General features: G+C 44.4%; 1 protein-coding gene across 1 annotated transcript; it reads left to right on the forward strand.

Annotated features, from left to right (window-relative positions):
• The first annotated feature begins 6,654 nt into the window (after window positions 1-6,654).
• On the forward strand, window positions 6,655-17,635 carry LOC125543819 (protein ALTERED PHOSPHATE STARVATION RESPONSE 1-like). Its single transcript, XM_048707302.1, has 4 exons — window positions 6,655-8,067; window positions 8,664-8,842; window positions 9,584-9,807; window positions 16,610-17,635. The coding sequence occupies exons 1-4, from the start codon at window positions 6,831-6,833 to the stop codon at window positions 17,415-17,417; spliced, it is 2,448 nt and encodes an 815-aa protein (XP_048563259.1). The 5' UTR covers window positions 6,655-6,830; the 3' UTR covers window positions 17,418-17,635.
• Window positions 17,636-18,062: the final 427 nt, after the last annotated feature.

Genomic DNA, 18,062 nt, shown 5'->3' on the forward strand with positions numbered 1-18,062 from the left:
GAGCGGGAGCTCTGTAGCATTTCTAATATTATATATGGATGACATATTGTTGATTGGAAATGATGTAGAATTTCTGGATAGCATAAAAGGATATTTGAATAAGAATTTTTCAATGAAAGACCTCGGTGAAACTGCTTACATATTGGGCATCAAGATCTATAGAGATAGATCAAGACGCTTGATAAGAATTTCAATGAGTACATACCTTGACAGGATTTTGAAGGAGTTCAAAATGGATCGGTCATAGAAGGAGTTCTTGCCAATATTATAAGGTGTGAAGTCGAGTAAAGACTCAAAACCCGACCATGGCTGAAGATAAAGAGAGAATGAAAGTCATTCCCTATGCCTTAGCCATATGTTCTATAAAGTATGCCATGTTATGTACCAAACCTGTTGTGTACCTTGCCATGAGTTTGGCAAGAGGGTACAATAGTGATCCAGGACTAGATCACTGGACAGTGGTCAAAATTATTCTTAGTTACCTTAAAGAGGACTAAGGAAATGTTTCTCGGTTATGGATGTGATAAAGAGTTCATCGTAAAGAGTTACGTCGATGCAAGCTTTGACACTAATCTATATGACTCTAAGTCTCAATCTAGATATTATTGAACGTAGGAGCAATTATATAGAGTAGCTCCATGCAGAGCATTGTAGACATAGAAATTTGCAAAATACATACAGATCTGAATGTGGCAGACCCGTTGGCTAAACTTCTCTCACAAGCAAAACATGATCACACCTTAGTACTCTTTGGGTGTTAATCACATAGTGATGTTAACTAGATTATTGACTCTAGTAAACCCTTTGGGTGTTGGTCACATGGCGATGTGAACTATGGGTGTTAAGCACATAAACATGTGAACTATTGGTGTTAAATCACATGGCAATGTGAACTAGATTATTGACTCTAGTGCAAGTGGGAGACTGAAGGAAATATGCCCTAGAGGCAATAATAAAGTTGTTATTTTATATTTCATTATATCATGATAAATGTTTATTATTCATGCTCGAATTGTATTAATCGGAAACTTGATACATGTGTCGATACATAGACAAAACACCGTGTCCCTAGTAAGCCTCTACTAGACTAGCTCGTTAATCAAAGATGGTTAAGTTTCCTAACCATAGACATGTGTTGTCATTTGATGAATGGGATCACATCATTAGGAGAATGATGTGATGGACAAGACCCATCTGTTAGCTTAGCATATTGATCGTTCAGTTTTATTGCTATTGCTTTCTTCATGTCAAACACATATTCCTTCTACCATTAGATTATGCAACTCCCGGATTCCGGAGGAATACCTTGTGTGCTATCAAACGTCACAACGTAACTGGGTGATTATAAAGATGCTCTAAAGGTATCTCCGAAGGTGTTCGTTGGGTTGGCATAGATCGAGATTAGGATTTGTCACTCCGAGTATCCGAGAGGTATCTCTAGGCCCTCTCGGTAATGCACATCATAAGAAGCCTTGCAAGCAAAGTTACTAATGAGTTAGTTACAATATGATGTATTACGGAATGAGTAAAGAGACTTGTCGGTAACGAGATTGAACTAGGTATGTGGATACTAATGATCGAATCTCGGGCAAGTAACATACCGATGGACAAAAGGAATAACGTATGTTGTCATAACGGTTCAACCGATAAAGATCTTCGTAGAATATGCAGGAGAAAATATGAGGATCCAGGTTACACTATTGGTTATTGACCGGAAAGGTGTCTCGGTCATGTCTACATAGTTCTCGAACCCGTAGGGTCCGCACGCTTAACGTTCGATGACGATTTAGTATTATATGAGTTATGTGATTTGATGAACGAATGTTGTTCGGAGTCCCGGATGAGATCACAGACATGACGAGGAGTCTCGAAATGGTCGAGAGGTAAAGATTGATATATAGGACGATGGTATTAGGACACCGGAAGTGTTCTGGAGGGTACCGGGTACATATAGGGTCACCGAAAGGGGTTTCAGGCAACCCCGGCAAAGATATGGGCTTAATGGGCCAAGGGAGGGACAGACCAGCCCACAAGGCACTGGTGCGCCCCTCCACCAAGCCGGCCAGGGGAGGGCAAGTCCCTCCTTCCTTCCCCTCCTCAAGGGAGAAAGGAAAGGGGGGGCACCTCCGCCTTCCTTCCCCTAGCGCCTATACAAGGAAGGGGGCCGAACCAGGGCAGGAGCCCAAGTGGGATTTGGCCCCACTTGGGGCGCCCCTTGGCCTCTCCCCACTCCCTCCCACCTATATATATGAGGAGGGGGTGCATAGAACACACAACATCAATTGTTAGCCGTGTGCGGCGCCCCCTCCACAGTTTACACTCCCGATCATATTCTCGTGGTGCTTAGGAGAAGCCCTGCGCGGATCACCTCACCATCATTGGCACCACGCCATCGTGTTGATGGAACTCATCTACTTCCTCGACACCTTGCTGGATCAAGAAGGCGAGGGACGTGATCGCGCGGAATGTGTACAGAACTCGGAGGTGTCGTATGTTCGGTGCATGATCGGTCGGAGCTAAAAGAAGTTCGACTACATCAACCGCGTTGTCAAACACTTCCGCTTTCGGTCTACGAGGGTACGTAGACACGCTCTTCCCTCGTTGCTATGCATCTCCTAGATATATCTTGCGTGAGCGTAGGAGATTTTTTGAAATTGCATGCTATGTTTCCCAACACCATGGATGCCCGCCACGGCTGCCGTCGCCCACTGTAGTGGGGGTAGAAGACAAGGGGTGGTGGTGGGCTGAGCCTGCACTGCTAAGGCCCAATCCACTAGTGTTTTTTATATATTTCCTGTTTTACCCTTTAATTTAAATAGCAAATGACTTTTATTAAATATGGAACTTGGTCCATAAATCACACTGCAATTTTAGGCATCGCCACAAAAGTGTGGGAAGGATTTAAAATGGTTTGAAATTTGTCATAAATATAAATAACATTTAAAATATTGTTTTGGCCCTGTTGTAAATGCTAGAGCCCAAATGAGCAAACAAGTGAAGTAGTTTTTCTTCACCAATATTTATTTTGGAATGTTTGCTAAAATGTGAACTATTTTACCACCATGTTAGTGAATTTAAATTCTCACTTTAAATTTGAATTTTGAATTTGACTTGGGTTTTTATCAAGGGGCAATTTGGCTTAGTCAATCTTGATTACATGGCACCATTAGTGTGAGGTTACTGTAGTAAGACACTAGGGGTGTTACACAAGGGCAACCCAATAGTCGGCTCATAGAAAAGCCGACCACACCCCCCTATGGTACATGACATCACGCACACAACTGGGGACCCCTATTGGCAACAATCGAGGCGGCTCGGGGCCATCAGAGTAGACCATAGAGTGTAAATACTGGGAGACATCCTACAAAAAGCATACAACCAATGGGATGTAATGACACAACCCAACATCCACCTGGCAATGAACGAAGTAGCCCGACAGGATGCAACCACACGCACACCGAGTCGGGCGCTTGCGCATGCTTGACGTGTCTTCAAATGCGACTCCATCTTTCCACACTACGGTCTAGTCCGGCAGGATGTGTTTGGGATGTGTTCCTGGACTCTAAAAACCAACTTCATGAGGTCATCAATATGAATTAACTAGATATTGAAATTTGGTGTGCGTCCATTAGTTCGTTGTTTTACTAACGCGACACACGGAGCCTTAATGAAGAGCGGATAATTAAAAGAAGCGATCATCACATCCCGTCGATTGCAAACATCCCACTCAGGTTGGTCGATATTTGTTAGACGGGTAAGTTCCTCGCTAGCTTTGCGATGGAAAAACAAACAACATCAACACAATTTTGAGTGTGTTGTCGTGCCCAAATAGACATTCACAAAGAGTACCAGCCAGGGCAACTGAACAACCAAAATTTGGGAACTACAAAATGAAGAAAGGTCGGAGCATAGAAAATAGAGTCCATTCACCTGCCCAAGCAAACAACTTATGTGTCGCCAAAGAAAGCAATGGACAATGCTCATCACCACGGAAAATACAAACACAATACGAGCATAATCATTTGCACACATCTCGAAAAAGTACTCAAATAGCTCACTTGTCTTCCGTACTACAGTTGGTTCAAATAGATTCAACTTCACAAGATTACTAACCTGCTTCAAATAGTTCGCTTAACATTGATGAAAATCTCTCACATGAGTTTGGTCCAGTCTGACGTGCTATGAGTGCAAATGTCCCAAGTATAAAGAAAAAAATGTATGCACATTCTGTGTTACTTCATATGTATTTGCTTATTCCTGCAAACTATTCTTCCGGTACATCTAACAAGTGGTCTTTATCATTTGAAAAGCAACTAACTACAAACAATTCTCCAAACATTCAAGAATGTGAAATTTGGCATGTATTGCCGACAGAGCATTTATGGAGGGTATCATCACCCAAGCTTGGGGGTTGCTTGATGAAATTCAATTTAATCAAGAAACTTGGAAATTGGATACATGTAGTAAAGGAGGAATTAAGCTACATTATGATTGCATCAAAAAACTTCTCCTAATATAATATGATGAGAGATATTAGTAATGGACCACATATTGAAACTAACTCAGTTTTGCATGCTTTAAAAGATTTCTGTGAGTTCATACAAGCACCGAAGAAAAATGGCAACAAAGGTTTTAAATAAATAAAAGTTGCAAAACATTTCTCTAAAAAGGCCAAGGCAACTTGGTTTGTGGCAGCAATAAATAAAAGTTGCAAAATTGCTAATGATCGACAACAAAGGTTGCTAATTGATACAAACGACTAAGTCGTGTCCGGCTATCAAGGGCGGTTAGTGCACTGCTCAAACTAAAAGGACTACCAGGACCTAAGAACGGGTGGATGTGGTGCCATAGTTGCTCGAAAAAGCACGTGCCCGGGAGCTTGGATAGAGCCCAATGCCGTGACACGCACAGAAGGACGGGCCAATTCAGGTAATCCCAACTTGGATCGCCCGAGTAGTAGCATGATGGGGGAACAACCTCCAGAACCACCTCCCAGAGGCTGCTCTTTGGCTTATTTTTTAGTTTTCATTCGTTATTCACATCTGATAATTTTATTTCATTCCCGTGTGTGCTCTTATTGATGTTAATGGTGGGTTATTTATAGAACGAACATTTGTTAGACGTGCTGCCTTTGGTGTTGCTTAACTTCCTGGCCACAGTTTCAAATAGTTAGCTTAACATGTGTTGCACCGACCTAGAGGATTCATAGCCTGGGGCAGAGAGTGGTCAGTGAGAAAGTGTAGCAGCACACGCCAACCAGCAAAGCTACAAAGTCATATGGCCAAACACAACTTTCATATGATCATAATCATTTACAGAGAGTTGAGGGGAAAAAATCCTTTAAATAGTTCGCTTAACTTCCCGCATGTAGTTTCAATTTAATGTTTCATATAATTCACTTAACATGCAGGTTGCAGTTAGCCTTTGAGCTAGTTGGAGCAACATGACATCTAGTTGTTAGAATCAGGTGTGCCAAAGAAAACATGTCAAATATGTAAATCCTTCAATGTCACTTCTTGAAGTATGATGATGACCTATTTGGAGTGACCTTGGTACTGCCCACACAATCCTTTGGGACAGTTCATACATTGCCAATGCGTGCAATCAACTGAACCGAGCACACCGGGTAATCCTCTTGATATTTTAATTAATTGCCAACCATTTTTTTGTGTCCACCACAATTAGTTCTTTCAAGTACTCTGGTCCAAACACGTTCAGCAAAGACACGTGCAAATTACATCGTCGTATTCTAGCATGTGGTCTCTCTCATCCAAATTTCAGTAGCATTGGCATTTGCGGCCTTACCATAAACAAGCATTCTGAATGCAGTCGTCCTGTACAGCAAAGAAAGAAAGTTTCCCTCCATAATCTTTACTCAGTTCGAAGTAGTCATTAGCCTCCTCCACAACATCCACTACGCGCAAGAACAAATCTCTACTCATCACGAAGCGGCGTAGAAAAAAATTCTTCATGATATGGTCGGTCCGATCTGAAGTAGTCGATGTAGAGAAGCCTCGCGCCAACAAACCTATCCCGAGGAAGAGCTCTCATGCCCTTTTATCGAACCCTTGAAGTTCAGTACATGCTCCTCTTACTTCTCCAATTCTTCTGATTGCTCACCATCATTTCAACATCTTCATTGCCCGATTTCGGTGAATTTATGAACTCTCTGTATATGAATCATCAAGGTCCGTGTTTTCATATGCATCATTCGATGATAAGTTCATCAGTAACCTAAAAATGATAAAAAAATAAAAAACTGCTTGGACATTTCATCGAACACATAGAACACGAAGTGTATGTCGGAAGGAGTTGCATGTACCGGGGCGACATCCAGTGGCGGCGAACTTGACAACATGGATGGCGGAGTTGTGGGTTGGGAACCCCAGTGACGACGTTGTGGGTGAGGATTGACGACGGAGCAACAATGGTGGCGGAGCTACGGTGACGGTTGTGTGAATGAGGCTGAAAAAAGAAGAGGAAAAGGTCAGGATGCGTAAGAGCGTGACGTCTTTAAAAGATTGGCGCGGCCCCTGCCATCGATCTAACATGAGGTTGCTTCCCAGCGTCGCATATTCTCCTATGCTTCGTATGGGATGCCGGCCTGTCCGGATGTTTGGGGCGAATAAAAACAGCCAATAAAATGAGAAAATTTAAAAAATGCCAAGAGACTCCATCACTTTCCAGACCTTACCACCGATCCGCTGCCACCGGCCCTCACCACTCCCCCCCTCCCCTCGCCACGCCGCCACCCACGCCGCCGTGTCGCCTCCCCAAAGATCCCCTCTGAGGATCGATCGCCAGAACCCCGGATTCCCATCGCCGCCTCGATGGGGTGCGCACAGTCCAAGATCGACCAGGAGGAGGCGGTGTGCCGCTGCCGGGATCGGAAGCGGCTGATGGCTGACGCTGTCCAGGCGCGCAACGCCTTCGCCGCCGCCCATTCGGCCTACACCGTCCTCCTCAAGAGCACCGGCGGCGCGCTCTCGGACTTCGCCCATGGCGAGGCGCCCGACCCCAGCATGATAGCCTCCCATTCCCACCAGGCCGCCGTTGCGGCGGCCGCAGCCGGAGCCTCGGCCTCTGCGCCTCCGCCCCCGACCACCACTACTGTCCTCATCCCGCCCTCCCCCCCGCCCCCGCCCTTCATGGACTTCCCTCATGGTAGCCTCCAGCGCTCCTCGTCAACCCCCAACATCCCCATGCCCGATCCCCGGGCTGCCACCAAGAACCGCGCCCCAGCTAGTGCTGCTATCCAGGAGGAGGAGGATGGCGAGGAGGACGGTGGTCATATCATAACTGACAGCGATGATGATGATGATGATGATGATGATGATGATGATGATGATGATGATGACGACGACGACGACGATGACCACGACGACGATCACCACGAGCATGACGATTTCAGCATGGATGATACGGTGCACGGGCAGCCGCCAAAGAGAGGGGTGATGGACAGTATGGGGTCTTCTCCAGTGACACCACCGCCACCACCACAGCTAAACCCATCCCCAATAACGCCTGCGTCTGCGACACCACCGCCCCCCATGCCGGAGGCTCAAATGGCTACCTGGGACTACTTCTTCGGTCCAACCCCCACACCACCGCCCACCCTGGAGCAGCAAACTGATGATACTTGGATGGATAGGCGGGAGAAGGAGTCAGTGCCCGAGGTGAAGGCACCAGTGATGAATCCAGCTGTTAGTGAGGCATCTGAACCATCACGTGGTGCTGAGGAGTGGGCGGAGCGGCCACCACAGACAGCACTGGAGAAGGCGGAGGCCATCGATGAGCTTGCGGCAAACCTTCCCCCGTCAAAGCCAATTGTTAGGAAGCCACCCAAGGCACCTGGCCTGCAACCAGAAGTACACCACCAGCATGCCTCGTCCATGGGCTCAGTTGAGACCCGGAAAGGGAAGATTATGATGGTGTCTGCCAGCTTACTGCAGATTATTGCTCAGCTTGATGATAACTTTCTCAGGTCTTCGGAGAGTGCACATGATGTGTCAAAAAAGCTTGAGGCCACACGGATGCATTACCACTCCAACCATGCTGACAGTCGAGGCAAGTGTGTATTGTTTCTTTTAAATGGAAACTGTAGGGGAGGTCCCCACAGTAATCCTTGGTTTTGAATCCTGAGCAATCAGTCCGCACCCATTGTGCCAGACAATCACCGTGCCACAGATCGTTAGTTTTGGAAACAAGAAAGCAATTAACATTTATGAATCAATCGATGTTCTTTTGGTATAGATAAAAGTGGAAACTAAAGTTCTGCCCCGTGCCAGATTAGTTTAACAACCCAGTACCCCAGACTAGCTCTATTTCCTAAACTAGGGCGTATATAGTGTACTTCCCTTTGATGTCATTTTCCCTTCTATTTTGTTGTCATAGCACCTTTGCAAATTTGAAAACTGCATGTTTTAATGCTTTGTCGACTCGGTGCTCACAAACACAGCTGCGAGATTATTTTTGTACTTGTCTTGGGTGCTAAATTTATTGTAAGGTTACCATCATTTCAGATAACTTAGAAATATCGGCTGTGGTCCACCAGCAGCTAGTTTTCTGCTTTACTGAATTCCAAGTTTGAACTTCTCAATTTTTCGGTGTGTGCAGTGTGGAACTGAATTTACTCTTCTTTACGATCCTTGGATATTTTTCAGGACATATTGATCATTCTACGAAAATCATGCATGTTATCACTTGGAATCGCTCCTTCAAGAATTTACCGGACCAAGAGGATTTAGGTGTTAATTTCGAGATTGATGAACGATTCGAAACTCATGCCACAGTTCTCGACCGGATGCTTGCCTGGGAGAAAAAATTGTATGATGAAGTGAAGGTAATGTCTATTAAAGTACTTTCTTGGAATAGCTTTGCTAGGATACTTTTTTTTTGGTTTATCCATGTCCCATTTCGTTGTTAGAATATCAGTGCATTTGTCCTAGCCGCTATATGGTGATATTTTGAAACCCGTAGTGAACAGTGAACACCTCTGCAGCTAAATCTTACTGTTAGCCAAATTTTTAACCGTGGAACATAAATTTTGTTATCTCAAACACCAGTTTTGCTACCTTTTGTTTTTCGTGTTGCACTATATATCTTACTGTTGCATCAGGGTCAATATTTTTTAAAATGTTTCATTTATCAGGGTGTGTAATTAACCGTTCTTATACAGGTTGCTTGCCAAAGATCCTATCATTCGGATGATACTCCCTCCAAATCCAAATTTAGTCTGTTCGGGTGTTGGCCGGTCTATGAGCCACTTTGATTGCTAATTGATACTAAAATATGTTGTTGTAAAGCTGCAAACATCATGTATTATGAAAGTAGATTCAAGATGAAATGTAGTAATGTAGGACTATGGATTTGCATTTAGGGGGGATTACAAATGCAGTGATAAGTCAATTCTTGTTAGTAGGAGCAATGAGTGTAGACCAAACTGTCTCGTTCACATTCTTGACCTGTGGTTTATTTTAGTGCTCTTTCCATGTGAAATCGTCAGCAATTGTTCTTTTGTCATGTTTGTTGTTTCAGTCTCTGATTTTGTTGCCTGATCTGCTTTATGAATGTGCCAAACCAGGCAGGGGAACTTATGAAAATTGATTATCAAAAGAAGGTTGATCTACTGCATAAACAAAAGAAACGTGGTGTTAAACTTGAAACCCTTGAGAAGACAAAGGCTGCCGTTAGCCACTTGCACACAAGGTACATAGTGGATATGCAATCCATGGATTCAACAGTTTCAGAAATAAATCGTCTACGTGATAAACAGCTATACCCGAAGTTAGTGGACCTTGTCGATGGGTGAGCATTCTTTGACTTATGAAAATTGTTTGGAAATGAATTATGTCATTTTCTATTTTATGCCAATTTGGTTTCTACCGTTCAGGAGCAATTAATTGTGTCAATGATATATACTTTGTCTATTTGCGGCTCCTTCTCATAATTTTATCCATCTGCTGACTAAGCTACCTGATTGTCCTTGCTAATATGATGAACTATAGGTATATCTATTTGTGTGGAGATCGATTTAACAAGGCTAAAATATGCATTGCCACAGTCTAATAATGTAAAGTAAAGGGAATATGCTGCCACATAAATACTCTCCTAGCCTTGATTGACCTTTCTGTTTCAACAGGCAGTTAAATTCGCGCTTCAGTCCACAGTTTCATAGTTTTTGCTTATATATAGCATTTTGCAATTGAAAACGATAAATAAAATTATCCAAGGCCTGTCCTAGTGAACACTGTATTAAATGGTCCCCCTTGGGCCCCGGTGTGGGCCAGCACACCCGAGACGACACATCACTGACTATGGAGGAAACTTTCCATAGGACATAGAAGGAAATCCTATAGAACATGAAGGAAAGGCTCCAATGTATTGGGTACCGATATGGATCCGACTCCTACCCCTATATGCCTGACGCACTGACATTAGTTCTCCATACCAGCCTTGTATAAGGGCCAAAGGGACACATGAAGAGGGGATCCACACCTTTCAGATAGCCTATAACCTTTACACCGCGTAGAGACCTCGACATTACCGTCAAGGCCTAGTTCGATCTTGTCGGGTTCCCCTAATTCGCCGAGTACCCCCTGATATTGTATCCATTGTTATGACCACATATTTAAAAAAAAGAGAGGGCTAGGCAGGAAGGGGAGCTTTTACCAACATAGGGGGCCTGAACTGGGTAAATCACGTGTCCCCTTGTATCGTGACGGTCCCATGACTACAAATCCATGTACTAGTTCTAGTACCGCCGTTAGAATCTGATGGAAAATCCTTTGACAGCTGGTGTGACGATATCACATCGGGTCTATGGCTCCGTCCTTATCACCGGATAGCAAATCATCGCAATCGGCAGGCAACTACCGACAAACGAGGAAGAGAAGCTCGGGGGCTTGGTGAACGACGGATTCCCTGTCGCCTTCTTGTTCAATGAGAAACTAAGCGACAAGGAACCTGTTTGGAAATTTGTCCTGTAAATTTTGCTGCAAAAGAAGAGAAGGTTTCTCGCTAACTTTGCAAGCAGGACCTCTACAAAATCGATGGCGATTGCCAAGGCGAATGGCCTTCGGAGACACCATCTTGATGGCACAACATTGCCCGACATGTGTATGAAGACGTAATTAGTTCATTGGTCATTTGTGGGATGCCAGAACAATGGAAAAAAGAGTGCTCAACACAAGGGGTCCCGTTGGCTATTCCAACACTAAAGAAAGTGCACTAGCATGGAGAAACAAAATGGTGCAGAAGGTTGAGAGAAGGCAGCCTTTGAGTATGGCGCAAGTTCCACCAAATGCATAATCATGGAATCACAGCTTGTCGTTGCATCAAGGAGATCTGCGGAATCGTTGGGGGATGGCTGAACGGAGGAGGATCACGGTTTTGGACGCTTCAATGGAATGGTGGCTGAAGGATTCGTGCCAGAAGGAAGTAGGTCGTGCAAGAAGGAAGAAAGAGGTCAGACAGGAGCAAGTGCAACGACAAAGGCAACTCCAAAAAAAGAAAACACGACAAAGACCAACACCGTACCTTGACGGAGGCAAGAGGTGATCTAGGAAATCATCTTCAAAAGGCAATGATAAGTTGATAACGACATGCGTGATCCAACTATCAATCCCCGAGGAAGAATCAAGTGCCGGCTGGGGATTCCACCTCACCTGGACCCATGGTACCAGAGAGTATTTGTTTTCATCGGATGGTTGAATAAATAAGCAAAGAAGCCCTCACTTGGAAAGATGACGACACCATGCCTCACGCCATGCCATGTGAAATTAAATCGCAAAAACTTAGGTGCGGTTTCATTGGAGGAAACATCCTGGAGTCCCCTTGGCTCAAAGATGAGCCAAGATGAGCCATTAGATAAAAGGAGTCCCCTTAGCTCAAAGTGTGCACGGGGGTCCAGAGGCTGCTGACTACGTTGCACGGATACTTCAGAAAGTGCGCGTATCCAGCTGGATATTGCCCCGATACTCGGATACTGCCCCGATACTTCCCGATACGTATCCTGTAAGTATCTCTCGATATTTTGATATAAAAAAAGAAAATAATGTTTGATACTCCTAAGATACTTCTGCGATACGTTTTGGATACCTGAAACCCCTCGTTCGACGTTAAATCCCCTAAAACATAAAGGCGCACCTTTTGAAGATTCCCAACATGGGCATGAGTTCATGTGAAAACATGTATGTCAATGTTTTTGTTTAATTGAAAGGTGAGCAAGAGAGAATCGATGCACTGATTGGAACAACAAACCTAGGCAAACCTCACTGCCAATTAATGGAAGTGTACTAAGTGCAAGAAAAGAAAGGGGTAATCGTATTGAGGCATGCTTTGACCTAGAACCTCCTTATTTTTTTTCATATTTGTAATAATTAATATATGTAACATCTATATATAAACGTATCCCCGTATTCATGTTTTTAGAAAATTGGCGTATCGGGCGTATCCTCGTATCGCGTATCCGATACGTATCCAAGTATCCATGCAACGTAGGTTGCTGACCTTCGTGGTGACTCCTGTCGATGCTTTTGGAATCCGGCCTTGGGTCTTCACGTTTCCTTCTTTGCTTCCATGCTTTCCTTGCGGATGGTGTGGTGCTCGCTTGTGCACGACCTCCTCCATTGCACGTTTGTTATTCGGTTCAAACCTATAGGTGCGAATGGTAGGGAGGTCAAGTAGTATACCATCCTCGGGAGAGTGAAGTAGATACGCGTAAAGGAGAAGATTCACCTTTATATATATAATGTGGGAGATGCATGTGTCTCTTGATGATGGGGCACTTGGCATGGTGATGTCTATGGGATGCTCCGCATCACATCACGTACCCAAACACAACTCCCGTGGGGCCTAAGAGGACGAACAAAATCAAAATGAGAGTAGAGACTCACCAAGTTCAACATGAGGACAAACTGCTCCTACAAGCGAGATTAGCAACAAGGTCAACAACGCATCCTGCCCAAAGATATGGCACAAAAGGGAGAGAGTAAAACCCATGTATCCGTGTGTATGTTCGTGACGGCATAGACCGATTCCGTTGTAAACCCACAACGGTATGATGGCAACTACTATAAGCCACTCACGCTTAGGACATTTTCTTTATTCCCAAGGTAATCATGTAGGGCTAGCTTAGTCATATCTTATTCATTATGTATGGTGTTCTTAACAATAACATTGAGAGTTGGATGATGTATCCATTAAAATACTTCTCCATAAGGGGACATAACTAAACCAAAAAACCCAACTGTACCATCGATGCTACTACTGAAAAGGGAAGGAAGAACATGAAGGGATTCTAAGAGCAATTACCCCGGACTAGAGGAAGACAATGCCATCAGTTGGGCACTAGTGAATCATGGGATGGACCCTCCATGGCAATAACTATCCGCCATGTAACCCTCTTTTATCGCTTTGCAGGAGGATGCCCCGCGACCTCCCTATGCGACCTCCCTATCTATGGGAGACCGTGCTCTACCTTCACTAGGGCAAAAAGGAACAATGATCAGAGAGATAGGATATGCATAATCTAGTATCAATGCTAGAAGGAAAATGGGGAAAATATAAGGACAAGTTTGATCCAAGAAAAGTGAAAAGTGATTCATGAAACTAAAAGATGGTAACATATCGACAGTCGATTCTCGGGTTCCTCTGGTGAGTGGTAAGCGATCGACAAGGGCCTAGGCGTACTAGGGGAGGCCCACTCCCACAAATCTCCCACAGAGATTAGTAAGACAGTCGCTCACCTCCTCATCCTCCGAGGTGAAAGGATCTAGGAGGCAAAATCAAAGAAAATTAAAGTAAGAAGAGAGAATGTGAAGAACACACATTAAATGGAAAGTTACTAGATAGTCACCATTGAGCTCCTATACGTTCTATTGTCCATTTTGGTAGTCTCAGGAAGGAAGAGGACGAGATCTCAGCGGGCACTGGCGACGACGGGTGAAGTCATCGGTCAAATTCGCGCTCGTCATCTTACCTCCCCACCTCCATGAAGCTCGTAGGTGTCGCTGCAAAGAGACAACAACTTGCTATCTGCCAGAGGCGCAGTCTTGCTGTGTAGAAGTTAATGAAGGCAGGGTCGCTGAAAGTCCTCTCCACTTAAATCCAACATGACCGACAATCAGCCTTAGCACCGCCCGTGGCTCCAATAGGAGTGGAGACTTGTAGTTGTTGCGAGGGCGAACGACACAACAACAAAGGCCCAGAGAGTACCATTGATCTATGGAAGACATGCAGAAGTGACTTAAAAACAATGCCACATCCGGCAGCGCCCTAAATATCGCACAAATGTGTGAAGACTGCATGATACAAGAAGGAATCGGACGCCAGGTTTAGCATAGCAATCCCATAGAAGAAATGTGACATGAAAACAACGCCACATCCTGCAGCGCCCCAAAATATTTTTTGGAGACAAAATATTGCATAAATGCGCCCCAAAATACTGCATGATACAAGAAGGAATCAGGCGTCAAGCTCACCAGAGCAATGCCATAGAAGAAAAGTAAGTCCCGCATGAAGATGGAAATAGGTAGACTGATGCCGCATCGTAAGGAATCCGCCACCACCACCGTCTCGTTTGGACAAGGGAATGGACAACTCAACCAGAGGTAGGAGCATGGAAGATGAGATCACATGGGAGGCTTTCCATGTCCTGGAGATCCCTTATCGATCCCTCATCACCGGCTCATCAAGCGTAGGTAACGGCCAACGAGGTTCGCAATTGGAGAAGCTCGCAGAAGAGCAAACGGGAAGTCGAAAAGGTCATAGTGATAGGAAAGGAGGAAGAATTTCGTATCTCTACAACAAAAACAAAAAAACTCTAGAGAACATGGCACAGGAAGAGGGGCACGACTCCGTTCAAAATTCTAGAGATTGTCGGATTGTGGCCCAAGGACAGAGGAAGTGTCAAATCAACAACGTCACATTGTCAAGCATCATTACATTGTCATTTCTAATTATCACTGATCCGGCACGCCAAAGCCTATCATCACGACACGTGGCCATAAGATGGAATCTCAGTCGTTAAAGGACGCGATTGCAATTGACATCGACTACGCGCCCGTGACAAAGAGAATCAACTCTCGACAAAGCAAAGCAAAGCCGACTACTCATTAATGACAACTAGAAGGGGAGGGGAATGAGCACCCAACAACTATCAAGTGCGACTCACAGTCAAAAAAAAAAAACTATCAAGTGCGACTGCCAACACGCAACAAGGATTATGAAGAAAACTATAGAGGACTCCTCGATCGAACAAGGAGGTAACAAGACGACTGCAAGTATCTACATCAACCTTACTCGTGGACCAAATTCTATTCCGAATACTGATGGGGGCTTGTTGATGATAAGTAAAATTATCCAAAGCCTGGCGGAGTCAACACCATATCAATGGAACCCCCCTAGGCCTAGCTATGGGCAGCTACGGGCGAGCGCTCCCAAGACGGCGCATCACCGTCCATGGAAGCAACTTTCTAGATGACATAGAAGGAAATCCTATAGAACACAAAGGAAAGGGTACCCAGTACGAGCCCGACTCCTACCCCTATACGCCTGATGTGGGGTTATCCTTACCTGTGCTATACAAGGGCCAGAGGGACACATGAAGAGGGGATCAATGCCTTTCAGCTTGCCTAGAACCTTTACACCACATGGAGATCTCAATGCTTCCCGTCGAGACCTAGTTCCATCTTGTCAAGTTCCCCTAACTCGCCGAGTACCCCTGATATTGTAATCCTTTGTACTCACCACATATTATATAAGAAAAGAGAGAAAGAGAGAGCAAGGCAGTAATTAGGCCTGTTACCCACATTGGGTACAGGTAACCTGCTGTGACGTTTTCACAACTACAAATCAACGTACTTGTTCTAGTACCGTTGTTAGGATCCGACAAAAAAGAATTCTTCAACACCACCTATTTGTTTGTTACCATTGATTTATTTAGCATTTCATTTACTTGCGGCACACCAGGAAAGTACCTCCCACATCTGACACGAACCACTGAAGAAACCACAAAAAGGCAAAAGAAGTTTACCCTCGCCTCTCACATGCAAAGGAAAACTGAGAAAAAAACCTTCCCCTATAAACGGCCAACAAACTATCAAGAGGAAGAAAGCTTTTGTCGTTATCTTCAGAAGATCCACCATATATATATATGTCTTCGTACCTATATACTGTTCAATTTTGGGCATGGTTCGCTATTAAGCACTTGTTTTCCAAATATATCTGTCAATGCATGCAATTCATTGCCAGGACAGCCGGACCATATTTTCTGCAACGATTGGAGAAGTTAGTAAGAATTCCATGATTCAGTTGTCTAGGTGCGTGTAGGCAGGAGAAAATTTGTACTAGTCGGTAGATCTATTTTCCCCTAATTCAAAAGTAGCCAGCTATTTTTTGGAGACAAGGTACAATAACAGATAGTGAAATTCATGATAAAATAAGAATTGCCATCATGGGTAATAAAGGAGTTTGTAATGTTTTAATAATTTGTTCTTATTAAATGAGATCATACCTTTCTTGTGATACAGTGCTTGTTCTTGCATCTAAGCTTTCCAGCTTTCTTTATTTAGCATTTCTCTTCAAGTCAATATAATGTCTTGTGCAGCATGGCAAATATGTGGAGTTCTATGCACCGTCATCACAAGAGCCAGTTTTTGATCATATCGGGGATCAGAGCTTTTGAGGTACCGCCTGTTCCAAGGGAGACAACTGATTTGCATTATAAGCAGACCTGTGAGCTACGTGACATTGTCAGGGAGTGGCATATGCAGTTTGACAAACTTATGGAGCATCAGAAAGGGTACATCAGAGCACTCAATGCATGGTTGAAGCTTAATCTCATCTCCATCGAGAGCAATCTGAAGGAGAAGGTATCCTCCCCTCCAAGGCAGGTGGAACCACCTATCAAAAATCTGCTATATGCCTGGCACGACCAGCTTGAGAGGCTTCCCGTCGAACTTGCCAAAACTGCCATTAAAAGCTTTACTGAAGTCATAAGCAATATTGTACTGCTTCAGGAAGAGGAGGTCAGCCTAAGGCGGAGGTGTGACGAAACTCGCAGGGATCTTGACCGTAAGAGGGCACAGTTTGAAGACTGGCATCGTAGGTACACAGAAAGAAAGGCATCCCAGGGTGAGGAACCTAACCCCGAAGCAGCCAATACTCCAAGCCTAGATCATGTCAACGAGAGGAGAATAGCCATTGAGGAAGTAGAAATCAGGCTGAAGGAAGAGGAGAAGCTCCACCTTAGGCTTGCGAGGCAGGTGAGGGAGAAGACGCTGGCAAACCTCCGGATGCACCTGCCAGAGCTCTTCAGAAACATGGCGGACTTTTCGTTCTTCTGCCATGACATGTACAGTAGCTTGAGAAAATCTGCAGTGCTGCCAATGCTCAGAGGCGAGGTTCAAGGTTGATGGCTTGTGCGTGTTAGTGTTACTGTAATTGACCTGCCACCAGAGGCAGGCAAATATTATTTTGGTTGTAGGGAGTAGTTGTTTGCTGGCATTAGGCCGCTCTGAATATGTATGTTCCAAGTGCACTGTGGAGGTCAGCCAGCAAAATTGAGATCATCCCCTGATAACATCAATCATTTATCATATCATATGGTCATTGGGGAAGTGGTTTAATTGCACTTCTTTGATCCGAGCCCTTACCCTTTGATAGCACCTTGTGTGTTCTCATATTTTCATAAGCACTTTTTGGACATGGGTGGAAACTTTGATGACCTGAGTACACCAGTGTACGTAAAACCTGGCATACTGAGGACCGGAAATGGTTTCGCCTTGTATTATTGTCACCAAGGCTAAAGAATCATAAACTTGTTTGATAAAGGAATAATAAACTTGTTTGTCTCGGTGATGAGCCGGATGCTTTATTAGGGGAATATTGTTGAACGTATATGTTGTTCAACTTTGCTTTATTTCCTGATATGACGAGGGAGTATGATGTTGGGTAGAGACCCTACGTGGCCTGATCTTCATGAATTAGAGATGGATTTGAAGAGAAATACGATGAACACGAGGGGAGTCATAAAGGGGAGCACACATATAAATACACAT

Source organism: Triticum urartu, chromosome 3 (assembly GCF_003073215.2).
Source record: "Triticum urartu cultivar G1812 chromosome 3, Tu2.1, whole genome shotgun sequence".
Classification (NCBI taxonomy): Eukaryota; Viridiplantae; Streptophyta; class Magnoliopsida; order Poales; family Poaceae; genus Triticum; species Triticum urartu.